General features: G+C 36.2%; 1 protein-coding gene across 5 annotated transcripts in view; it reads left to right on the top strand.

Annotated features, from left to right (window-relative positions):
- Positions 1–22,419, top strand: part of septin9a (septin 9a) — an 80,390-nt gene extending 57,971 nt beyond the window's left edge. For all 5 annotated transcript variants that reach the window (XM_039686763.2, XM_039686766.2, XM_039686764.2 and 2 more), the window contains 9 exons: positions 8,206–8,406; positions 13,409–13,537; positions 13,622–13,703; positions 13,992–14,129; positions 16,101–16,218; positions 17,826–17,921; positions 18,006–18,102; positions 20,171–20,222; positions 22,071–22,419. In XM_039686763.2, the coding sequence (XP_039542697.2) occupies positions 8,206–8,406; positions 13,409–13,537; positions 13,622–13,703; positions 13,992–14,129; positions 16,101–16,218; positions 17,826–17,921; positions 18,006–18,102; positions 20,171–20,222; positions 22,071–22,203 (1,046 nt within the window). In that variant the 3' untranslated portion in view covers positions 22,204–22,419. The remainder of the gene's footprint in view (positions 1–8,205; positions 8,407–13,408; positions 13,538–13,621; positions 13,704–13,991; positions 14,130–16,100; positions 16,219–17,825; positions 17,922–18,005; positions 18,103–20,170; positions 20,223–22,070) is intronic.
- The last annotated feature ends 4,871 nt before the right edge of the window (positions 22,420–27,290 follow it).

Raw genomic sequence — 27,290 nt, 5'->3', positions numbered from 1 at the left:
GCATGCGCCCATAAGGAAGTAATATAATAGTGGAATTAAGTCGTTATTTATGTTTTTTTCGCACAAAAAGTAGTCTCGTCGCTTGATAAACTTATAATTGAGCCGCTGTAGGCACATGGAATATTTAAACCTTTTCTTTAATGACTTTATGGGCCGTCAAGAGCCAGTCCCTTAGGCATCCTATGTAGGACTGATCTAGCTCTCAGATTCAATCAAAAATATCTTTATTTGTGTTCCGAAGTTGAACGAAGGTCTTACGGGGCTGGAACAGCATGGGGGTGAGTAATTATTACTGACTTAATTTTCATTTTGGGGTGAACTAACCCTTTAATGCAGTCAGGAATATTTGCAGTACGTACCATAACAACATTAGGAGTTGGTGAGCTGGTTATCCAACATGCTTATTTTCATTTCAGTTTTTTTTTTCAAATGTAATACACTATGAGCAGATTGTTTCGCAATGTTTCCTCTTCCATATTGTTTTTCACACCATCCTTATCACTCACTTACACTTCTGCTGTCCTTTGCCAGTTTGGGAGTACGATATCCCTCACTTCCAGAAGTTTTTCCATTGTGTGCATGACACCATCTGCTTTTACAACCCCAAGCTTCGGAGGTCACCCTCTCTGGCCCAGCGAAGCGCTGAGCGAGCGGTCATCACACCCACACAAATACTATGAGTCTAACACTCTTCGTTTGGGTAGAGTTAACATCAATTTCCCCTCTGCATTGATCCGCTCTCTGCAGGAGGCCAGTTAGCTTATTCCCTCTCTCCTTTTGTCTTTCTCCCTCTGTCTTTTGGGTCGAGTTGTTGATCTTCCTAGTCTGACCTTGCTAGAGTCGTTCCGTTTCTACATGGCTGGGTCTTGCCTCTGGGTGTCTTTTGTAGTTTGCCGGAGCTTAATCATAATCTTATAATTGTATGCATGTTCTCGCATAATGCATTTCCTCAGGCTTATACTTATTCTATGCTTAGTATCTGGAGTCATTTCTGAGAAAGAAAGGTTGTAGCAAAGTGATGGCTCCCCCTATATTTAAAACGGTAATGGTACCTTTTGACTGGATTTATCTTGTCTAGAAGACATGATAAATTAATCACATTCCCATTTTTTCCTTGGAATTATATGTTGGGGAATGTTCAAGTGGCTGCTTGATTGTTACAGGTGCAGTTGAGTAATAAATAATATATAATAAAGAGATCAACTTACAGTATTTTAGATGTTGTTTGAAATAACCTGTATCATGGGTCAATATTTGATGTGCGCTTCTGCTTACCAATTTGGTGTCGGATAGATTTTAAAAAAAAATGTTTTTGAAAGTATCTTGTTCTCACCAAGGTTGCATTTGATAAAAATATAGAAATAAATAACGCTAAGCTGATTTTCAGCATCATTACTCCAGTCTTCAGTGTCACATGATCCTTCAGAAATCATTATGCTGATTTGCTGCTCATTAAGCATTTCTTATTTTTATTTTAATATTGAAGAGAGTTTTGCTGCTTTTCTGGAATTTGACTATTTGATTAATAGAAAAACAATATATTTATTTAAAATAGAATAATTTTGTAATGTATTTTAGTGTCACTTTTGATTAATTTATTGTGTCCTTAAAGTATTCATTTAAAAAAAAGTTTATTTACCCAAACTTTTGTCTTTTTATTATTTAAAATCAACAATAATAATTAATTTTAGTATTTAGAAAAATATATATTTTTTTATAATGTAATGTCTACATTCACTTATGACATTTAAAAATGTTTAATTACATTTTTTAATTTATTTTGACTAGTAGAATAGTGTAAAACAAATGATCAGCTATATGTTTTTGGATGTAACATGAAAATGATTATCAGCTCATCAGAATTTTAATATCAAAGCACAGTGTTAATCTTCTCCATACATCTATTTGGGCTAAATAGAATCTGTTTGTCTCGATAGTCAGAAGTCGCTCAAGATGGCATTTTTGCAATGGCCCAAACAGGAAGTTGCTAATTTTTTCAATGTGGTCTGACCTGAGCCCTATGGACTCCCCTTAGACTGGGATGAGACTGTTTCTTCCTTCTTACGCTCTTGAAAATCCTCTGGGTCCACTTTACAAGTGTCACACCTCGGACACATTCTGTGATGTGCAACTTTTATCTCAGGCTGAGAGGAATAAATCAGTCGTTCAGCGTGACTTCTTACTCTTTTTACTGCAGAGTTGCTGGCATTTATTTACAAAGCTATTGCATGCTTGGAGACATGGAAACAGCATGAAAGATGTTTTTTTGCCTGTAATTGAAAACAGAAAGTGGACTAATACCGTCCAACTCTTCAGTTTCAAATGGAAAGTTTTGTTTTTGTCCACTGAGGCCGTGTAATATTTTTAGGTCTTGTTGTATGGTTTTTAACCAACCACTGTGATATGCAAAAGCTAATTTAAAAAATATCAGGTACAATGTAGTTGAATTCTCAATTATGATGATGATGATAATAGCTGCATGTGTTGTTTATAATGACAGGAACTGTGATTTGGTTCTCATTACGTCAAAAATGTCAAATGTTTTTCTAATGATGGCTTGGAAACAGATTCGTTATTTGTATAGATCCCATGTTGGTTAAAAACAAGTCTCGGGGTTCCAACATTCCCTGATTCAGGAAACAGCTAATCATCAGCCGCAGGACTGTGTGTTCACCTCTCCTCTCACCCTTATGTTGTTTTTCTCTGCGGGGGTTTCAGTGTTCACTTGGCCCGTCTAACTGTTATCTCCTCAGGCATGGAGTCTGTTAGCGGCAGAGGCCCCCCAAACCTGTCAGTCGACACCCTGTCTGTCACAGCGGTTTACTTAGTGATGACTCACAGGAATGAGAGAGAATTGCATGCATTTTCACTACGGCCTTTGATCTCACTTTAAGGTGCCTTTTTTTTTAACGTCTTCATCTGAAAATGAAAAAAGACCTCATTGCTGTCATGTTGTTCCTAATACATGAATTTTTTTTTTTCTACTGTAAAACACAAAATAAATAGTTTCTTGCAACCAGGCACTGAGGGTCAATTTGTCTAATAAATGTGTGTCTGGACATAATCTACACAAGCAGATCGTAATATTACATATTAGCCTTTATTTCGTTTTTTTTTTTTTTTTTTTTTCTGCTCTCTTATAATGTTATTTTAATGTCTTCCAGCTGTTTTGGTTATTTGGCAAGGTTGTAATGCTCGGGCTAATGGGACTGGAGATTTATGGGGTCACTCTGATTGTGCACTGCACCTGTGTTCACAGCTCCTTTTACTGGCATAGATTTACATTCTCTATGACAGGCCATGGGGTCAGTTTACTTTTCTGAGCTGCACAATATCACTGGATGAAGGGAAATCATAGATTTGCAGGTCAGCTTGTTTATTCTGTTGTGACTCTGCCTGTTGTCAGGTAGTTTAGACTCTTTAAACATGTTTTGCAGTGATGGCTAATGGGTTTATGTTCCAGAGCCTGAAGCTGAACCAAGAACTGATGGTACAAAAATGTGTCATAGGCAATCATTTCTACAAAACACAGTTCTGAAGAAGTTGTATAGTGTATTGCCAAGAAATCCACTCTTGATTAACTCAACAAACTTGCTTGTCTTGTCTGTTTAGGGAAGTAAAACACAATGTTTTTGTTTGATCAGTCTTTGTGCAGTTTGTAGATTCCTTCGTCAATACAGGTGGGCTTTTTAGCGACCTCCAGCTATTGTAAAGTGCTCTCCTTGATTGAGGGTAATAAGATGCCGGACATTACATGTGAGCCAAAGAGGATCTCCTCCAAATTCCCCGAAAGGCAGCAAGTGAATGTTGTTTTCTAGAACCGCATAGGGGGACTTCCTATCTATTGACCCCAAACTTTTGAACACTAGTGTAAAACAAATTAAATTCTTAGCAGCAGTCTCAGATTTGATATCAGTAAAAGCAATCATTTAAATGCCACATCAGCATAATGACATGTAAGGACATTTTTTTTTTTAATGTTCATGCTTCCTGGTTTGAGGTTTTAGGAACCGATGTGGAGCCAATTTCTCAGAGCGACAGAACTGTCCTTTTCAACTGATGGCACCCTGTCAGTGGAAAAGAGCACTGCAGAAATTTTTCATGGACTAGTCTAACGGCAGAAGGTCTGGACTCCATTGCAGCTTTCATTGGCCAAGGACTTCCCAAGAGGACATCTGGCCAACATGTAAAGCAACTAATCTGAGTCCCTACAAAAAAAGTCTGGCGTGCATCTAATAAATTATTAATTGGAGAATGTCGTGCAAGTTTACTGCAACAATGGTGAACTGACCTGCACATACTTTTGAAAATCCAGCGTTTCGTTTTCAGGTGACCTGTTAAAGAACGCAAGCAACCCACATCTTCCAGGAATCCTGTAGAATTCAACCAATCAGATGACAACTTCGAAACTCCCAAATTTAGGGCTTGGTTTTGAATCAGATTTCCAGATTAGAATTTGATTTACAATATCTCAATTCAATTCGATTTTCAATTGATTTAATTTATAAGTTCCACTGGTCTCACCACACATAAAATAGTTATTGTTTTTGTTTATTTAATTGTAATAAATAAGGTTATGACACCAAAATTGTAGATACCAGTGAAATTTCACATTTCCCTTTAACCGACTAGGATACTAGCCAAGACAGGCATTTAGAGATAATTTTGTGTGAACTTGTCCGTTCAAGCACTAGAAGAGGATGTTAAAGAGAAGTGATTTTATTGTTTGCATGCTGTCTGAGATGCACAAATATCTGTGTGTGCGCCTCAGAAGTGTACACACACACAACTTCAACATGTTTAAATTGGCAAGGCTTAAAAACGTGTGCAAATTACAAAGATTTGACCATGCAGCACTGGCCTGATTACAGTTACAATTCCTTTAACTGTCTGGATCGTCTTTCACGCTGCATCTGCCATGTTAAACATGGAATGAATGATTGTGGCTGTGTTCAAAATCATCTCCTATACACTCATTCACTATTCCCTATTACTAATATAGTCCTCTTGAAGGAGTGAATAAAAACGAGTGAGCGAATTTGGACACTGAGTGTGCCGGAGGGCCTTTCGTAATTTGTGCTTGCTGTTTAGTGTTAAATAATTATTTTAAGCTTAGCTCCAGTATTAAGATGAAAATCTTGAACAATTTATAAAGATCTATTAAAAATGAATGTACACCTGTATGATATTACGTTGTAGCCATGGACCAGCGTTTGGAAAATGGATGGATAGATGATTCCTCTGCGGTCACCACATTCTGGTCAGACACAGGAATTCATTTGGCATGACCCTTACAGTGCATTATGGGCATTCTCTAGTCAATAAGTGTACATCAGTTGTACACTCATTTTTGCGTAGCATTATGTGATTGAATGAGCACACTCAAACAATGTCCACAGTGGTTTCAGACACCACTACAAATGGCTGTCCCCTCATTAGTGTCGTATTTTAGTGTTTAGTGCCGTATCTCAAAAGGGTGATTTTGGACATAGCCAGGATTCCTGCTGTAACATCCTACACGGTAAATGAGAGGATGACATTTAGTGGAGAAGACTAGCAATAAGATTAACGTCAATCAGACATTGTTCAATGTTTGTGGAAAGAGGTTTATGGCTTTTGAGAACTGATACTGAATCGACAAAATTTTAATAGAAAAATCTTTTTTTTTTTTGCCAAGCCCTATCATGAAGTGTTTCATTTTGTGTGCCTTTTATGAATCAGACGTTCAACCAACAATCACTTGGACAACTTTAGAGAGCATCTGGTGGAATGGTTGCTTTTTTTTAAGCGCCTTGTAATGCATATTATAATTTCCTTTGAATCAGGTGTAGGCCTAATTGAAATACTGTTCTGCTAACGGTTTGTCTTCTGTAACCTTTGACGAAGTTTTTAATAGTCAGTGTGGCCTTGTCTTAAGTCAGCATGGGCCATTTTGATGCTCCTTTGTATTACTATTAACCTCTGCTGACAATGGCTAAATTGGAGCTTGAGATGACTCTTTCCCTCTCTGCATTCATCTATGAATGTTTAACCATGAGGAGGATGCAGATACCAAGCAGTGGAATGTGAAAAAGGTGATTCCTGCCTTGTCCTGGCTAAATGGAGAGGAGGAGGGGATGCAAACAGTTTTAAGTAAACCAAGGATGTAGTGCGTGTGCCATTAGAGGTGGAGGCTTTGTGTGTCTCCTCACCGGGTGCATTGTAGTTTGAACAGGGAAATATGACACTCTATTCAGACAGCCTTCTTTATAGGAAAAGTGTTGTTGCCACATGCCTGCCATCTGTTCTCAGAATGCTTAATCAGAGAGAGTTAATTCAGATGTTTGAACACACTCCTCATTCAAGTGAGAGTGTTATTAAGAGGAGCATGGAGCTCCATTTTGCCTCTTTCCATGCTGAAAGGCTGTTTTAGTTGTTCCTCCTGGCTTGTTCGGTTTGTGTTTCCAGTCTATGCTGACAAAAGGAAGCTCAAAAGTGCAGTCCAGTCAGTATATTTCTACATTGAGATGTTTGACTGACGATTTTTCAGTACTATCTGTTATTGCCTTGTGTTAGAGATTTTTATTTATCAATTTCAGTTCATATTGGAATACTTATTTGTACTCACCGGTACTTGTTTCCCATTTTTATTTGTAGATACTGTATTTTTGCCATCATGTAACATAAGTAACACACACACTGAATTTTTATCTTGAAAAACACTAATTTAATAACACTGTTAAATATAATATTTGACAAATCTCAAAATAAATTTCTTCATAACAATTTATTTACAGTATATATCTACAATTTATGTAGGTTTTTATTTAGACATTTATTTTCAGACAGAAAAGAATAGGATTTTAAAATCCTGACAACTTGGTTGTCTATTCTCTGTATTTAAAAGAAATGGATTGTCTTCTCTTTCATCACCAGATGTTTGATATCCTGTGAACTGTGAATTCTAAATGTTTCAGTTACTTTTCAAAACACGTTTCTGTGCTGCCATTTGCCCTAGCATACCTGTAATGTATTTTAACATTGGTGAGTCTCTGGGGAAGAGTGGGTCTTTTGTGAAGCAAGCAAGGAATCCAGTGGCTGTAGGTCTGTTGGCTTCACGCCCTGACAGGGTGGAGAGGAGCCGACAGGCTTTCTGAATAACTGTACTGAGCCCTGAGAAGCTGCCAGTGGATCAAGTTACTGACTGGAAGAAATTGTAACTGCTTTGTCTGCTGGAAGGACTCACTGATCCATGGGGCTCGCTATGGGGCCGCGGGCTTGGTTATGGGGCCCGCTGAAGAGGTACACTCTGGTGCTCCATTGACTTCTGTTAAAGAAACAGAAGTAAAACAGTAACATTTGAATTGGCCAATTGTAACTCCTTTGGTTTAAAATGTGCATGTGCAACATTACCTAGATTAGCAACGGTCATTCTGGTGCCCTTTCACCTGGAATTGGCATGCATTTCTTGTTGTCTCTGCAGCATGATTGAATTGAGATCTGATCGTACTGGCTATACTTATGCTGGTGGTTGTGTTTGTTAATCAAACAGTGTCTGCAATTTAACTGAACTTAAAGACATTTAAAGAATGCATTCTGCCATTTCCTGTCTATACAACTCCTCAGGCATTCAAGGTAATTTCTCGCATTTCTTAGGTGACGTAACGTGATTTATTAGCTCAACCGTATTACATATTACTTGCGTAGTTGAATGCACTTCAAAAAATGCATTTGTATTTACACCTTTATTTAAATGTGGTTTTTGTTTCAGCGATCAGATCATAATCCATAAATAATAATGTGACTTGGCTTCTGTTGTAGTCTAGTGGGATCCCAACCTGATCCGATCACTGAGGGGTCATAAGATTGCTGTACTCCACATTCACCAAGATAACATTTTTGGCTCTTTCACATGATGGATGCATTTGAAGAGAAATGAGAACATTTTTGGCCTGATAATAAGCCTCAAATAAATGAATATTTGTATAAATTGTGAAGAAAAAAATGTGCTAGCTGGCTGCAGGCCGGAGATGTGTTCCCTGTTTATTATGTCTATAATCCAGTTGTGTAGAAGCACATTCTTTCCAAGAGTGTCTGTATCAGACTCTGCTTATAAAATACCTTTCACCCTGAATGCTGTTGATTGCTGTGGAGTGCATATGAGGTTTAAATCAAAATACCCCATGATATACAGCTCCTCATTGTATCTTTTCTTCATATATTCAGGGTCAGAGGTCATTTCCAGCTACAGCAGCAGTAGCAGCAGCAGTAGCATCATGGCAGAGTCGGTTATACAAGAGATGCCCCCGGCCATGTGTCTGGAGAAAGCCAGTGTGGACTTTTGCTACGTGGGCATCGATGCCATCCTGGAGCAGATGAGGAGGAAGGCCATGAAACAGGGATTTGAGCTCAACATCATGGTAGTGGGTGAGTCAACATTTCAGCGTTGATCTAGAACGTATAACTCAGATACATATAAATGAAATAGTTGGACTTTAATGTGATGCTGGATTTCTAGGCAGTTGATTTTTTTTTTCATACCTCAATAGCTTTATTTTAGACATTTTAAAGTCTACAATTTTATTTTAATCCCCCAGCACCATTGGTCATTTTAAAAATGACTTTGCTATTAAAAGAGATCTTTAATTTAGGCATTTTGGTGAGACTGTTTTTAAAAAAATAATAAAGTGGAAGAGCCATAATTTCTAATTGTAAAAGATGCATTTAATTACTTCAACCTTTAATAAAACAAGCTAATGCTAATCAAAGCTTCAATTTTCGATTAACACTTTAACAATACACGTAGGCTTTCATAAGCAATGCTCAATTATGTGCCACAAGTCATGCTGTTATTCCGTGTGCATTTTTGTTTGTTTGTTTTTTGCTTGAATGCCTTTGTTCATGTTTTTCTTTTGGCCCATTGCAGCATATCAATTTTTGTATTTTAGTCCATTAGATGCATTGTTAATGATAATGAGGTTTATTAGATTCACAAAAGTGAAATAATAACATTACTGAAATTAAACTGACACTCATGAACTGATTCACTGATCGTTCTTCTAGTGCTCTTAATGTGTTATTTGTTGTTTGCTTATGTTCAGAGAAAAGGTAATAGTTAACAATACTTGACAGGCCACATATTTTAGGAGACTGAAATACCCCAAACCAGTTAAGCTCAATTCACCAGAGGTCGACAGTAACAAAGTATGTTTACTTGAGTACTGTTCTTAAGTCCACTTTTTGAGTATCTGTACTTTACTTGAGTATTATTTTTTTCTGGAAACTTTTTACTTGAAATTCACTACATTTGAAAGGCAGATGTCATACGTTTTAGTCCACTACAATTCTGTCAAGGTCCTTCAGTAGAAAGTAGTAATGTTACTAAGAGGATGATTTTGGTTGCAGGGGTTGCATTTTAGTTGGAAATGAAAGTCTGTTTAACGTCAGAACACGACGTTGGATTGACATCATCATCCGATGCCGGATAGACTTTGGATTTTTGGTTGGAAATGAAAATCAGGTTGACGTCAGAACCCGACGAAACTCAATTTTAATTTTCTACCACAATACGTTGTCCAATGTTGGAGATAAATGCCAATCTGGCGTTGGATTCTGACATCAACCTCATTTTCAGCTTTGGGTTTGGTCGTCTACATGTGAATTTTTATAGATAACAGTAAGGCTAACATACATTCTCACATTCAGTTCCACTTGGAATTGTGCTCTAGAAATAAATTTGATATTGATATGAGGGTAGGCATAGGATATGTTCATGGCATAGGCTTATGGTATTGTAAGTATTATACACAACAATAACAAAACAATGCATTGACATTTTACTTTTGATACTTAAGTAGTTTTAAAAACTTTAAGTACTTCTGTATTGTACTTAAGTAAAACTTGGTCTGGAGTATCTGTACTTTCACTCAAGTAAGGAAGTCTCAGATGGATCTGAGAGTGACAAACAGTAATGCTGTTAACACCAATTCTAGGTTAGTAGAGTTTAGGTAAGGGGCTATAGTTTCAGTGTTGTGTTGGCATGTTTGCGCTAAAAGGGATAGTTCACCCAAATATTAACTTAAGATTCTGTCATCATTCACTCACCCCCAAGTTGTTCCAAACCTGTATTCATTTCTTTATTCTGCTGAACTTTCTTTTTCTGATTATGATTCAGTCTTCACATTTCCACAAGAAACTGAGAAATGCTCACCTGTGCAGAAGTTGCTGCATGTATTAATGGTTGCCAGGGTGTTGCTATGCGGTCTTAGGGTTTTTAGCATGTTGCTACAACATAGCTCAGTTGTTCTGGGTGATTGCTTTGAGCCAAATAAGAACAGCTCAGTTCGATGCTCAAGTACCTAGATTAGTCTGTGTGATTATTTTCACCCTTCTTTATTGTTTATCAAATCAGTCAAATCAACTTGAGCACGAAGCAAATGAGCTATTTAAAGTATGAGCTCATAGTGATGTTTACATTTACAAACATAACTAATTAGCAATAAGCCATAAGAGGCCACACAATTTTTGCAGTATTTCTCCAGCAATATGAGAACCAACCAATGTTCAATTAAGATTATTTAAAGTTTTATTAAAGTTCACAATAAACAATTCTTGCGTTTGGTATTGCAGTCAACCTAACTGTAAATTGTTTATGGTTGCCTAGCAACTTGGTGCAATAATATACAACTGACGTGCAATCAGGATGTGGCTCACTCAATCCAATTTTTAGAGCCAAAAATATACTGTTGTTTTGCTTTTGATCACAGAGCAAACATGAAGTTGCTGAAGTCTTACAGTTTGCTTATGAAAATGGTTTATGGGTTAATAGCTTGAGACCGCTGAAGTCTGAAATAAGAATGTAAATTAGGGAAAGACGTGTATTGAATAATGTGTTTTAGGGCATCACCTGTCCTGGTGGTATTTTTCTGTTTCAGCATTAGCGTCTCAGAAGACACCGTTCCTCTATTGAACTATGGAGTTTACAAAATGAAATGTTTGTGAGCTCTGTTGAAGAGAAGACAGCAAAAATGAACCTGTATTTGAACAAGGCTGCAGCTGGGTTCTCACATGTGGCTCTTTGGGTCAATGTGGCCAAACCTGCTGTTGACTTAACCCAGTCAGAGAGGAGAGAGCCAACCCTCGGGATCAGCATTGCCGTTCCCAGCTGCAGCCCGTTTATTCTGACTCCTGTCTCTCATTGCATCACATTTTCGGGAAGGTGTCTGAAACCTAAAAATTGCTATCTTTTATAGGCAGTATACAGGGGTAGGAAGGCACATCTGATCCAATTCCAGCTAAAAATTTTATAGTGATATATGTTTTGGTCATAGTGCCCACCCCTAGCAGCTGGATGACAGTGTGACAGTGTGTTTAGAGAGAGAAAATTTGCAGCCCTGCCCGTGCAGAAAGGAACGGAGGCCCTCATTACTAGTGTGATGAACCCAAGGCTGACGGATGTGGGATAGCGGAGGGGTAAAGAAAACCACAGCTAAACACAAGCTCCTGTAAGAAAAAGCCAAAGGAATGATAGTTTCATTCAAACCACAGGGCAGCCTGGTGGAAGCATCACTTGTGATCTGTGAATGAATAAGACCTACTGGGTATATAAACAATATACTTCCTTGGAAGTTTTCGGGGTTTATTGTTTTGCGTTGAATTTATTTTATTTTAATTTTTTTTTACTTGACCATGGCAATGATCAAAAGTCACCCTGTAGTCAATAATTGTATCCCTTAAAACTCATCTTTGATCTTGTCACCAATCAAGAAGAAAAAAAAATCTTTTTCTCCATATGCTAAAGCCTGCCCACAAGTTGTTCAGTGTTTCCTATGACCACATATTATTATATTATTATAGCAATAATATTGTTATAATAAAACAAACGCACTGAAAAATAAATAAAAGGTTTATAATTAGTTGTGTCCTAATCCCTATGCATGCAATAGGTAAACATGTGAGCTTTTATTTTGACAGTTGAAATATATTATTGGGCCGTCAATGTATAATTAATGAATGGGAAGCACTGAAATCTATTTGTGGCGGTCAATGTTGTTTTTGTGGTGGGCCAACGCAAATAATTAAATGTATAGGAAACACTGATTGGTTACAAGGTAGTTTGTGATGTCAGAAACACCAGCGATTTCTAAACATGTTTTTGAGACTGTCTTTGGTTCACTGCAGTTTTAAGGAGAAAATACTCAGCAATGGTGTTGACTTATGAATTTGTGCATTGTTTGTCTTAAAGCATTTTAAAAAACACCACATAGACATATAAACAACATGACTTTCACCACAGGGGGGGGGTCTTAAAAAATAAAATAAAATAATTTCCTCTCTCTGCATTTTACCTTTTCTCTAGCTTGTGTACAAATATGGATTATAATTCAAACTTGACATTGTTTTCTATAAATATTATTGACTCTTATTGATTTAAGCATTTGATATATAGCTTTGTGTTGATGTGCAAGCATCTTCTTTCATCCCCACAGAACGATAATCCAACCACCACACGTCACAGTGGGAACGGTGTATTTGTGATAGTGGGCAGCGTTTGGCTTGCTCTGGATGGGGTTTGGTCTGACAGACAATAAATGGCTCAATTTTGGTCTCAGGAAACCATTGAAGCTTTTTCCAGCTGGGTGCAGTGTCTCCCACATGCCTTATGGCACAATGTAGCCGAGATGCCATGTGACATTTTTGAACAGTGGCTTTCTCTTCACCACCCTCCCTTCAAACTGTGAAGCTTTTTCAGTCATTGAAGCCGAAGTCTCATTGACTCATACTCTAGAAAGATTTACAGTTGTGCCGTTATATTTCTTTTTCGTAATGATTGATTTGATGATTGTTTTATTTGATATATCTTGTATAGATCGAACACTTTTACATTTAAAGAGAAGTAATTAGTCAAGTGTTTAGTGCCATTTTGAAATCACTGAAGTGCATATTTTTGTATCTCAGTTTCTTGTAGTCTGTCCTCTCTTACAATCCTTGTAAGCCAGGAAACAAGTAGACAGCTTTTGAAATTTAAAGAGATTTTATATGTAGATTTTTTTAGATTTTACATTATACACTTGTAAAATTTGAAACTTACAGAGAAAAAAAAAATCTGGCCATCAGACACTAAACGACTGAGAATAAGTTATTCTTAACACAACAAACTCATGAAGCAACATGTTCCTCATTGCAATGAGATGCATTACAGATTAAAACAATGTGTTATTAGCTCAATACATCAAACCCCTCAGACTGGATATGGGTAAAATCTGTCAACTCTGACTGTCCAAAATCAGCAAAGTGGCTCTGACTTTCGGCAGCCAGCGTTGATTCGTCCAGACTTCAACTGAGGGCAAAACTCTGAGCAAAATAAGTGCAGTGTGTTGCAACCTTTAGTTATTGGGTTGGTAATGTGTATTATGCTGCATGTGTACAGGTCAGAGTGGTTTAGGGAAGTCCACACTGATGAACACGCTCTTCAAGTCAAAGGTGAGCCGTAAGTCTTTCCTGGGCACTGCTGAGGAAAAGATCCCTAAAACCATTGAGATCAAGTCCATCAGTCATGGTAAGTCTGCACAGCTGAATTTTCTATCATTGTCCATTAGTGCCTCTGGAATGCAATAAAATATATTAATTTAATTAATTTCAGATATCGAGGAAAAAGGAGTTCGAATGAAGCTGACAGTCATAGACACACCAGGGTTTGGCGACCAGATCAATAACGAGAATTGGTAAAGACCGTTTGTGTGTTTGTTTGTTTGTGACCTTAGTTTTTATAAACTGTACAATTCAAGGACAGTCTAAAGCAGTTCTGTTAGTGTTGGTGGTATAGTTTTGTTCTGGGCACGCTCTATTTATGTAGTCATGCTTGGATGCAAAACAGCATTCAGACTCCCAAAAATAACATTTCTCCAACCATCAAAGTGATGGGGACCCAACTACCAGGTTCTGAAACAATTGCTCCAAACGAGCCAGCTGTGAAAATGAAAGTGTCATTACTCTCTCCCTCTTTTCAACAGTTGGCAGCCCATAATGAAATTTATCAATGACCAGTATGAGCAGTACTTGCAGGAAGAGATTAATATTGACAGAAAGAAGAGGATCCCAGACTCACGAGTGCACTGCTGCATATACTTCATACCACCGACAGGACACTGGTTAGTAAACATACATCTATGTACTTTTTAGAAGTGGCATTATGAACTTGAAACAGATGGATATGTGGACCTAAATACTGGATATGTGTTTGGATGTCATGTTGTGGGTTTGAATACTCAAACCATGTGTAAGGGCGTGCATATACCACATGTCTAGTAACTAATATCAGTTTTTTTTTTTTGCATGAATAAGTTTTGTACATGTGTGCATTTATTCAAATGGGGCCTGCCTAATGATATTTATGTTCAGTAAGGGGGAAACCTGGTGGAAAAGGAAGGTAAAGAAAGTCAGGGCCTCCAGAGGGCAGTACTGTTCCAAGTGATGTTCAATTACAATTGTTTTCAACATTGACAATAATATATGTTTATTGAGCACCAAATCAGCATTTAGAGTGGTGCAAGTATGACATCAGAAATTGTTTTTTTTTGTAAAATAAAGCTTGTGGTACACATCTTATCGATACTTTGACATTATGTCCTACAACTTAAAGGGTTAGTTCACACAACAATTAAAATTATGTCATTAATGACATGAGGGTGAGTCATTAATGACATAATTTTCATGTTTGGGTGAACTAACCCTTTAAACTGCACACACACACACACACACCATTACTGTCTTATCTAGTTACTTATTAAAAACATACGTTTTCAAAAATAATAAATAACAGCTTCAAATTCACTTTTTCACTATAAGTGTTTACAGTTACATTTGTAGAACAAAACCCTAAAGTATCATCAAGTTATGCTGTTTAGTTTTATTTAATTTTTTATTTTTGTTTAATTGAAAAAGGGACAATGTACACTGATCAACATTCAGAACAAACGTAAGTGCACCCGAGTTATTAGCCACAGGCTAGTTTTCATCGGCAGTCCCTTTGCCAGATGTTATTGGGCATCCTAAAATAATAAATTGCTATAATGCAATAGAATTCTTTATACAATAAACAAAAAGTTAAAAAAGAAATAGACTTGTGTTAAAATTACAAGTGGAGTCACCACACTTCCTATTTTTACAAGACCTTGTATAACACATTAATAACACTGACCTCTGGCTGGAATGGCAGGTTTTTAACAACGCGACTCTTACAGAAACATTTAGCAATCCAAACAGCATTTTTTTTAACTGAATTTCAATACATGGTTCTTTGGGATATTAAAACATTTTATAGAATGAAATATGATTTGCCCTCCTGAACAGCTACTGTTTACTTCAGGGATTTGTAGTCACTGTTTACCATTAGCAGATTTCCTTTTTACATTAACATCTTTGTGCCAAATTAAGTGGGTGGTCTTTTCTGTTATTTGTCTCTGATGGAGAATCATTGTGTATGCTTGTGTTTTTATAGCTGTTGTTGGACAGCATGAGTCTCTCCAGACATTTTGATTTATTTCTCATTTATTACAGGAGAATTTGTAGCTTTTGTAACATTTATAAATGTCAATGCTTTCACTTTTGATCAATTTAATGCATCCTTGCTGAATAAAATAATTCATTTCTTTTAAACAAAAAAGAGTCCATATCTCCAAATTCTCTGAGACTTAAGACCATGTATTCATTCATCCATTCATCTTATTTTGAAAAAGATCTAAGGACTCTGAACGCACATGCCATCCACACACTCATGGATTTGTTGTGTCCTGATGCCCCCAGAGAGTGTGCTGTGGGCCTTTCTGTGGCCCGCTGTGAATGTCTGACTGTTTCATGGCTAAACTTGGCTAATTGGAGTCGAACAGTCACTCTGGCAGGAGATCTGTGTGCCTTTTTATTCTTCACTTTTTTCGTTTCACATTCAAAGTTCACCATTCACCTTCTTTTTGAATAATCTTTCCATCCACAAGCATCTTTAGAACATGTCATATCTTAGAGCATGTGTATTTTGGGTGTTTTCCGCCCTCTGGTGGTTAAGTTACGGCCCTGTTAACAGTAATGTAGGTTTCATACATATATTTTTCCTGTCATTTTCTCAGTCTTAGGCCTTTGGATGTGGAGTTTATGAGACGTCTAAGCAAGGTGGTGAATATCGTTCCTGTCATTGCTAAGGCTGACACCCTGACTCTGGAGGAGAGGGATTTCTTCAAAAAGAAGGTGAGCTCAAATTTGACAGACAGATAAATGCTTAATGTTGTTGCTCTCTTGTTTATTAAGTGAAAAATCATGCCACTATACTTACTTATTTTTTCTATTGTGACAAACTATAAACTAACTTGACTGACTGCCATGTTGTAATTCTGGTCATTTGTTAACACAACATTAACTTTTTGTCCAGATTTATACATTTTTTTTTTCAAAAATTCATTCTTACATAAAGTGGCAAACCAGTGTTTGCTAAGTATTTTTAGAATTAAAATATCATTATAAAGAAAACATATTTAAACAAATTAAATTCTGGAAAGGAGAACCTTAAAGTGGTCCTGTAATACTTTTTCAACTTCAGATATTATAACAGAACTCACTTTCCAAAAACTACAACAAAAGGCTCATTTGGACTACATGTTTTTTTACGGATCTTATGAAGTCAAAATGTTCCTCATTTAAATAACCCAATGCCAACGGAATATGCACAAAAGGGGGACAAGGCCTGGCTGAGCTGCATTATAGAAGATAGTGTAGTCATGGTGTCAATGAAATGGTGTTTTGTCCCCGTTTCCAAAACCTTTCTAAAGCTGACAAACTTAAGAGTGGTTAATTTATTTTAAACATTGTTCCTGAACATTATAACCACAACATTTATCTGTGAGCTGCACATTTTAAGGAGAACAGCTTCTAGAACGAAAGAGTTTTCATTTTCTAGCACTCTTAATTAAAAAATCTTAAAAAAAAAAAAAAAAAAAACACCATTCTGTGAAATCTGTGCTTGCAAAGTCTGTGAAAGAAATCCATTCTGCACAGTCCTCTTGATTGTTAACATTCTTAAGTCTAAATCAGGCTTGAATTGGTTTGAAATTGATGCCATCCTTAATATTTACATCCGAGTAGAGCTTGCGGTTATGAAGAGGTTTGACAGCAACAGACAAAATACAATGTGCATCTGTGTGCAGTGTGTGAAAGAACCGGTAAAGGCTGTCATGTTGTTACTCTAGCTGTAGTTGGCAAACTGAGTCTTTTTCTTCCCTAGGAGATTTCCCCAATTCCAGATGGTGTGTCCTAAAGCTTTTACAGAAACACTGCTTCCCTGTGAAAGCACTAATGCAGCTTTATTTATGATGGGATGGTGGATTACTTAATATGCATGGCAAAAAAAACCCAACAACATTAGGGACTGTCTTGGAAGTCCTAAAATTTCTGAAACAAAGCCACAGTGGACTAGTTTATGCAGTTTTAGAGCAGTGGCATGGAGCTGAGATGACACATGGTATGATGAAGTGTAGGTAAGAAACATCTGTTCTGGGGTGGTTAGTGGCGTTTCACATAGCAGTAAGGAAGCGCTCGGCTCCTTGTGCTTGTGCTGGCGTGCCTCTTACAGGAAGAACACGTGCTGTTTGGAACACAGACATAGATCTTTCTCTGTTTTGGAGAAATCTGAACGATTCCAACAACGTTTCTTAGTTCAAATTTCATGCAAAATCACAATATTGACGTATTAAAGAAAAACCATGTCGTCTTTAGAAACATTGATAATATCGCAAAATCTTTATCTATTATGTGTATATACTTTTCTCTTGAAGCACTGAACTGTTTTTCATTTTTTGTAGATCAGGGAAGAGCTTCGAGCCAATGGGATTGACGTCTATCCACAGAAAGAGTTCGATGAGGATGCGGAGGACAGAACAATCAATGAGAAAATAAGAGTGAGTTTGCATTACACTTAGAAAAGCATCCATAGTTCATTAAAAACATTGCAATAATGTCCGTATCCTTTCTTTTACCCTCAGGAGATGATTCCTTTTGCAGTAGTAGGAAGTGATCAGGAATACCAGGTCAATGGGAGAAGACTCTTGGGAAGGAAAACAAAATGGGGAACTATTGAAGGTATTGTGACTTTTTGTTCTCTAAACCTCTTTAGAGAAGAGATGGAGAGAAAGTGATTAGCGGACTATGCAGACAGCAACTTTCCAAAAGCACATCAAGGGAGCTCATTAACCACAGACAAACGGCTATGAGTCAAATGTCAGAAAGCCTCATCAAATGAAGACCATTATGAGTGACTGAGTCAGCACGAATAATCACTCATTACCACTTGAGTATTATTTGTGGAAAGCTCAAAAGAATAGCATTGATGTAGAATATAATTATTTTGTATCATTTGTAAATGTCATTTATTACTATAATAATAATATTATTAATTGTTATATTAATGATATTATATTATTGTCTTTTTCACGGACTGTGATGATGCATTTCCAGTTATCAAAATTGCAAATCTGGTCATATTTTATTTATTTTCTATTTGTTTTATTCAGTGGTGGAATGTAACGAAGTACAAATACTTCGTTACTTTACTTAAGTACATTTTTCACGTATCTTTACTTTACTTAAGTACAATAAATAGTGCCTACTTTTTACTTTTACTTCGTTACATTTTGCAGCAATTATTATACTTTCTACTCCACTACATTTCTACAACTTCTGTTACATTTTCGGATCAGTTTTTTCCCTGCCAAAACGTAATCTGACCGTCCGTTCGTTGCACGTTTGTCTCACCAGTGACGTTTGGTTGCCATAGATACAGTATATCAACCCGGTCACACTAAATGCGTCTCACACGCAGTGTGTTTATCGTGCAACTCAGACGCGAAAATTTGTTTTTACGTGCATAGGAAACACACCGTGTGTAATATATGTTTGGTTTGGTTAGGATTATGGCAAGCCAAGAGGTTCAGAATTACACCATAAATTCATCTCGTTTACTGCCAAACATAGTTATTAACATATAGTAAGGATGATGTGTATTGTCTAATTGCAAGCTTGTTTCAGAAATGGTGACATTTTTTTCCATCATTATTGAAGATCATTATAGGAGTAGGCTATTAGGTTGAATGAGTTAGAATTAAATGTTTTATTAATCATTAGAAAATAGACATTAAGATAATAAATTGTTATGCAAGTACTTTTACTTTTAATACTTGAAGTACATTTAAAATAAAGTACTTTTTACTTTCTACTTAAGTATGGTTGTCATTGTGTTACTTCTACTTTTACTAAAGTAAATATTTATCTGGGTATTTGTACTTTTACTTAAGTACTGAGATTCAGTACTTCCTCCACCACTGGTTTTATTATACACATGTATAACCCTATGTTTTGTTATATTACCTTGACGGTAAATGAGAAAAAATAGTAATAATAATAATAAAATGAATGTTGCTGTGAGTTTTCCTAATACAGTGGCTCAGGGACTGATGACAAATTTGACACCTTTCTCTACTCTAACTGCTGTAACTGCTAACTGCAATCCCTCTTTTGGAAACTCCTGGAAACGCTATCACTATCAAATACAATGCAAATGCAAATACGAAGATTATCATCTCCCATTTATTGCTATAGAAGTTTGACGACTTCTGCTTCTGAGAAAAGTGAAAAGGGTCTATTGTAGAGCAATATACAGCCTTGTTTGAATAGTAACTACGTTTTTGGGCAGTCGATGTGCTTTGCTGCTCACATAGTAAAACTCTCTCATTTTTGGTGAGCTGTTTTGAGAGTCAAATGACTGTAATTATCCTGTAATCTTTTTGAAGAGCTTGACTCCTCTTATTAAAGTCTCTTTGAAAACCTTTCATTTCCTGTACTGGATGTCTGCTCCATGGAGGTTTTCTCATTCATGGAGTTTGACATAATCTATAATTCATAAACATTTTTTCACATCCAGGCATTTGTCAAGCTCTCATGATAATCTTTCAGGAAGGCTTTGGTTTAAATGGAATTACTAGAGAACAGGAGTGGTTGTCTTATCTTTGTCTACTGCTTTACCTAGTGAATAAGTGGTCTTTGCTTTTTATGTTGCTACAATTGGCTAGAGAAGAAGAACTTTCAAATAGGTCTAAAAAGTGCTCTATGCCTTCTGGTTTTAACTCTGTCTGTTGCGTTTTGTTGTCTATAGTTGAGAATATTGCCCACTGTGAGTTTGCCTACCTGCGGGACCTCCTTATAAGGTCAGTGGATTAAGTCAATGCCTGTTGTTTAACAAACAGTATTACAGTGTACCCTTGTAGAACTGTGCTTAATTTTGTTAAATGTGCCCTTGTAGTGTACTTCAAATCATAAAAGTTTTTGAATTAAATAAGTGTTATTAAAGAGAGTAAACGTTCATGACTTTTTTGCTGATAATTTACTCACCCCCATGTCATCCAAGATGTCCATGTCATTCTTTCTTCAGTCGAAAAGAAATGAAGGTTTTTGATGAAAACATTCCAGGATTTTCTCCATATAATGGACTTCAATGGGAACCAAACGGTTCAAGGTCCAAAAGACAGTTTCAGTGCAAACTATTCAAAGGACTTTAAACGATTCCAGACAATGAATAAGGGTCTTATCAAGCAAAACGATCACTCATTTAAAAAAAACAAATAGCTACTGTACGTTTAATTTATAAGCTCAAATGGTCACCTTGCTCTGTTAGGGTTAGGGTGTGATGCATGTTCGTGACTCTCCAATTCAAACTAGTTCATTAAAATGAACGAATCTTTTACCGAGTCAACTTGTTCATTTCGTTCGTTGAATGAACCAAATGACATGAAAAAGATACGAGTTCGAACAGGAGAGTCACAAACGCGCATCACAGAATAGAGCAAGGCGACCATTTGATCTTATAAAACTTAAACTTTATTTTTTTTTTTTAAATGAGTGATCGTTTCACTTGATAAGACCCTTATTCGTCATCTGGAATCGTTTAAAGCCCTTTGAACAGCTTGCACTGAAACTGTCTTTTGGACCTTGAACCGTTTGATTCCCATTATATGGAGAAAAATCCTGGAATGTTTTCATCAAAAACATTAATTTCTTTTTGTCTGAAAAAAGAATGACATGGACATCTTGGATGACATAGGGGTGAATAAATTATCAGCAAAAGTGTTTTTTTAAAAGTGAACTACTCCTTTAACATATCAAGTGCAATAAACAAGTGTAACTTGTAATGTCAAATTACTTTTAAAAGTACATTTTAAATCATGTTTTAATATTTTGTTGTTCTTTAAAGAAGTTGATGACTAAAGCACATACTACTTGATTATAATTTTAACTGAAGTGTGTTACCAAATATTTAGTTTAAAATATATTAACTTTAAATATAATAAATTGCTACTTGATCATTACCCATTGCAATAAAAATGACATTTAAGTATGTTTTAGTTAATCACTCAATCCTTATCAGGACATCCAGCAGTGCCCTATAAACATATTTCAAAGACAATAGATTTAATAATGAATTTACATGTAAAGATGAACTTAAGTATTGCAAAAAACAAAAAAGTTCAGGTAATTGCATTTAATATAAATTTAAACCATAATACATTTTCATTCAATTGCAATTAACATGCAATTAAGTGTCCACAAACAAAACACATACAGTACAAAACACGTTTGTTGTAAAATGTAGATTATTTCTCTAATAAAAGTATGCGAAAATGTACTGCTTTTTCACAAATGTACAGCTGCGATTGTTTATCCAAAAATGAAATTCTATTCTCATTTTCTATTATTTATTCTCTTAGGTCATTCCAAATCTGTAAATCTCTTTCATCTGTGGAAAACAAAATATCCATATCCATAAAATGAAAGTCCAAATGTTGTTTTGCACCGTTTGACTTCTGCTGTATGGTCAAAAAAAATTGTTTAAATCTTATTTTGTGTTCCACAAATGAAAGTAGGCCATATGGGTTTAGACCTTTTTGAGGGTCATTAAATAATTGTAATTTTGATGTGGACTTTAATTCTGATAGTGTTAGTGACATGATGGGCTTGTTTTCATCATCATAACTCTGTGATTGGCTCATGTTCTGCAGAACCCACATGCAGAACATTAAAGACATCACCAGCAGCATCCACTACGAGATGTACCGCGTCCGTCGGCTCAACGAGAATAACACTCAGGCAAACGGCCTCGGCGAGCACCATCCGGCCTCCCACGAAATCTAGCGCCCCGAAATAAACAACATCCCCTACGCTCCTGTTCCTCACTCCTCTCCAATCCCCAACCCTCCATTCACCTTATACTCCTTTCCGCCCCCTTCAATCAACCATGGACCTGAGGTGAAGAGGTCAATCAAGAGAAGCACATAATATCTTTACCACCAAGTGACTCCGGCACAGTGCTCTTAAACCCTCAAGCCATCTGCACGGGCACTGGAGGGACGAAGAGCTCAAAAATACAGCCGTTAAAGAGCTTCTCTATATACTGCATGCGTGTGACTCACTCTGTTGATGCTTCAGGTCTGTGCGTGCAGAAGTTGATTACGAGGCAGTTTCTGATTGGTCATGCAGCATCACTCTTCCTTTCGATATAGCCATGATTATTTTACAGGAAAATGCTCAGAACGCTCCTTTTATGTGATTCGTCGAATGCTATCTTAATATTTATGCTTAATTTTGAGCGAGACCGATAAGAGACGAGGCTAAGTGAACCCAGAGCTAAAGTGGCAGCACCTTTTAATATCCATTCCACTTTATAAAACTACAGGATATCTGATGTCTATATACATACAAAGCAAATACTAGTTTCCTACAACATTTGTTTCTGCAAATCTTTTAATGAAATCTGTGCAAATAATTACAGTATTGACTCTGGACCCCCAGTACCATGATAAAAACATAGTGATGAGGTTTGGGAATTGTGTTGTAAAGATTATCCAAATTGAATAGTATTTATGTGGATTAAATGAGATCGTCTCATAATTTATACAGGCGATCTTATTTATTGCAGAATGTGACCTGAACTGGACAGGGAATAGCGATGCCTTCAATGTATTTTAATGAATCGTTTAATTGTGTGTATAATGTCCACCTGGATCACTGTTTTTATCAGGCCATGTTCAGTGTCATTTATCTTAAACCTTCCAGAACGCCTCGTTCTCTTCCAGTCATGCTGAAAATGTGGAGATCTTGTCTCGTTTTTGTCTTAGCCTAGAGGAAATTTTAAGTGCCAAGATGTTTGTGTGCCTTAAAGCTGCCTGCCACGTCTGATGAGGAGCCACTTTTAACAACGGTGAAGGTCCTCGGGCTTTGTTCTTGTCTGCAATACCCTTTATTAATGCTCAGCATTGGGAAAATATCTTTGTTTTGTACTGTGCTGTATATTCATAGTGATGAAATTTTTGTATTGGTTTTCAAAGTAACACAAATAACTTTGATATCCTGTTATTTTAAGGAAATAAAGGTTTAAATGATAAATAATTATTTTGACTCTTTTTATAAATGTAATTGCTCAAATGATGTGGTCCTGGGACAGATTTGTTAATTAACAATGATTTCGGTTTTCCATTTTGCATCTAGGTGCTAAATTAAGTTGTCCGTCAGATTTAAATGACCTGCTTTTATTAAAGCCAAATCATATTGACATTTGCTCTTCAACAAGTATATGAAAATTGCTTATTTCTAATGCCTCTCTGCAATTCCTTTTATTAATAAGGTTATTGTATATTCATTGTCGGATGCATTATTTGGCTTTTAGCCAATTTTATTTATATCTTGATCAGTACTGATTATAAGGTGTTTTAACAGGGCATTTATTTTACCTTTTTTTTATCTTGCCTTTTTTATTTCTACTGTAATTTAGTGCAACGCTGTCCTTTCCTCTGGATCCATTCTGCTTTTTTAGCATAGAGATGAATTAATAATCTGATGCTTTTTTTAACTTTACATGTACTGGAAGCCTTTACAGAATTGATACTCCAGATGCATGTAATTCATGTTTTTCAGCAGGTACAGTAATCATGTACAGCATTTTAGGTCAATGCTTGGACTAAATGGCTTACTTGAATGATGTATCAGTAGAGCACAATCACACCTAAAGCACCTGTCAGTATCACACGTATTGAAATTTTATTTTATTGCCTTGAAATTCAATTATTGAATATTATCTTTCAGCCTTTTTTTAGAATCATTTAGGTGCTTTGAGTTGATTTCACCCAGGCATTTCCAGCACATATCTTATACACTTGTAAATGCCAAAGATGCTTTTAAAATAATGTCCTCTTTTGCTACATCATTCTAATTGTGATGTGTTGCATATCTGTTTTATGTCCTTCCCCATCCATCTCAAAATGGAGATGCATTCTTATCGCTGTTAAAATGGCAGCCCGTTTTCTCACCTTAACAGAAACAGATGGTGCCCTGCTTTGCTTGCACCTTATGTCTACACCTCTGCCTCTCAGCTCTCAGAACTCTGTTTCCCAGATTCCCTCTTTCCCGTATCTCACGGAATGAGACAGAAGGGCTCTCCGTCCATTCTGCTCCTCCCTTTATTTGCGCTTTTGCATGTTGCTGTAATTAAATTAATTTGCCATTTGAATGAGCATAGTTTGTGGATGCCATCTTCATGAAGATGAGAGAGCCCCTTGAGTGCACTTATTAGTGGGCAAAGCCCCCACAGTTACATTGCACTAAACTAACTCTAAAGGTGGCACGTTTATTTTGCCCCTGAAGACTAATTCTTGATCTCTACTTGATGCACGTGTTTGTATTTGCGGTCACTAATTATATGTTGTCTTCTCTCATCTGCGCTTTGGGAAAAATAAAGTTGCTTAGCATGTAATGGTTGTCATCTGACCAGCTCCAGCGGTCGAAGACTTCATATTCTGTACAATACAGAGATAAACTCAATAATTGTTATGTTATGGCCAAATAAAATGCTGTACACTTTAAAAATGCTGGGTTGTTTTAACCCAATTTTGGGTCAAATATGGACAAACCTAGCCATTGGGTTACAGTTTTAAATGACATTTTTAACCCAATGTTTGAGTTTGTCCATATTTGACCCAAAATTGGGTTAAAACAACCCAGTATTTTTCAGAGTGTACTAATTTCTCTGATGAATGATAAAATCATTTTATTATTAGGCTTGCCACTGTAGATCGTAAAGCCAAACCAGCGAGAACCACTGGTGTATAAACGTTCTCCATTCTTTGTTTAATTATCTATAGCTACTGTGGGAAAAAGTATCAGTTGAGGAAAGCAATGGGGAGGCAACATTTGTTTTGACCACATTAATAAATATCTGGGTTGTAAAAAAAAATGCTTTGTTATGTTTGCATGGTACGAGTATTCATGTAAATACCAAATATATACAGAATATATATTGAAGAGGTGTGGGTAATGTTCCTCTGGAGGAGCTACTCGTCTGCATACACTCTAAACAATGCAGGGTTGTTTTAACCCAAATATGGGTCAAATATGGACAAACCCAAATGTTGGGTTAAAAATGTAATTTGAAAATTGAACTTTCACTTTCAACTGTATTTTGTTTTAATTACATTTTTAACCCAACATTTGGGTTGAAACAACCCAGCATTTTTTAGAATGTAGCCTTTGTTCAACTCTCCTGCATTATTTTCCCACAATAATCAGCATATCCTCTAGCCGTCCTTGAGATCTGCTTCGTGGTGATTAGCAGAAAGTCGACAGCTCTAGTTCTGACTCCACCTCTCTAATCTGCATATGTTAGCTGCTTTAAAACTGTGTTAATTAAAACTGCCTATTTTCTTTTTTAAGGACCCCACTTTAATTAGACGCATTACCTGCCGTTTTGTTTTATATCACTGCTCAGAGCGGGCATGGTTGTGGCCACCTGCTGTCATGCTCCACCTTGCCCCTTGATTGTCTCTGCAGGCATCTGTGCCATTTGTTTCACATTTGTTTTTCTTGTCTTTTCTACATGGCTAAATTTTCCTGTTGTTTTGACTCTACCTTACTGTCTCTATTTGTATCTCTCTCCCTGTGTTTCATGTGTCTGTTATGTCTGCTGGCTCAATGCCAGGCTCTCAGACATGCAAGAGAGGGGTGGATGCAGCCATATGCAAATCATACTGGCCTTGATTAGGAGGCAGCAGCAAATTCAATTAAACTTGGTGTGTGTGTGTGTGTGTGTGTGTGTGTGTGTGTGTGTGTGTGTGTGTGTGTGTGGTGGAGTTCTGTCAAGTCAAGTGTGATATATTTGACATTTAAATTTACAGAAACAGATTTTGTTGTTGTTCCAGTAATGCTTTTTTATACATTCTTTCTTACGTGTATTATTATTATTATTACTTTAGGGCTTTCAAACGATTTATCGCGATTAATCGCATCCAAAATAAAAGTCTGTGTTTACATAATATATGTGGGTGCACTGTGTATAATTATTTTATATATATATATATATATATATATATATATAAATACACACACATGCTTGTATATATTTAAGAAATATTTTCATGTATATACTGTATATAGATTTATATATAATTTATATTATATATAAATATAAATATTTTATGTATAAATAATATTTTTTTTCTTAAATGTATACAAGCATGTGTGTGTATTTATATATATATATATATATATATATATATATATATATATAATTATACACAGTGCACCCACATATATTATGTAAACACAAACATTTATTTTGGATGTGATTAATCGCGATTAATCATTTGACAGCCCTATATTATTTATAACTAACCATTTTTAACTTTTTTTCCATTTAATTGAAGTTATTTATTGTAACATTATTTCTCTTTTTTTTAAATGAAAATAAGCAAAACTTTGTGATATCAGGTGTCAGATTTTGAAATTGTGCTATTGCATGCGTGTTGTTATTTTACATTATAATAGTTTTTTTTCTCTAAAGTGTTATTTCTTAAATTTATTTATTATTTGTAATAAGAAAGATTTTGTAACATCAGGTGTCCGGAAATCAATGAAGTGTGGTGCTTTTCCTTTGTATGTGCAATGGTTTATTGTATACATAAGATCACAATTTGGAGAAATGCAGAGAGCGAGAGAGAGAGAGAGAGAGAGAGAGAGAGAGAGAGAGAGAGAGAGAGAGAGAGTCCTCCCTCATTTCCTTTTGATGTTATGGTTTTTCCTGAAGCTAATGGCTGAGAGTAATTACGCAAATCAGTTTCCAGTGTTCTTGCTGCCATAACATTGAGTAAGACAATGGTGTGGTTTTGTGTTGTGCATGTATACTAATTGTGCAAATGAGTTTGTGTGTTTTCATTAGTGTGTATGTGTTGTAG

The sequence above is a fragment of the Pimephales promelas genome, chromosome 3 (genome assembly GCF_988280905.1).
Source record: "Pimephales promelas chromosome 3, fPimPro1.hap1.1, whole genome shotgun sequence".
Lineage (NCBI taxonomy): Eukaryota > Metazoa > Chordata > Actinopteri > Cypriniformes > Leuciscidae > Pimephales > Pimephales promelas.
The sequence above is the reverse complement of the archived record's forward strand: the minus strand, read 5'-3'. Positions and strand labels throughout refer to the sequence as shown.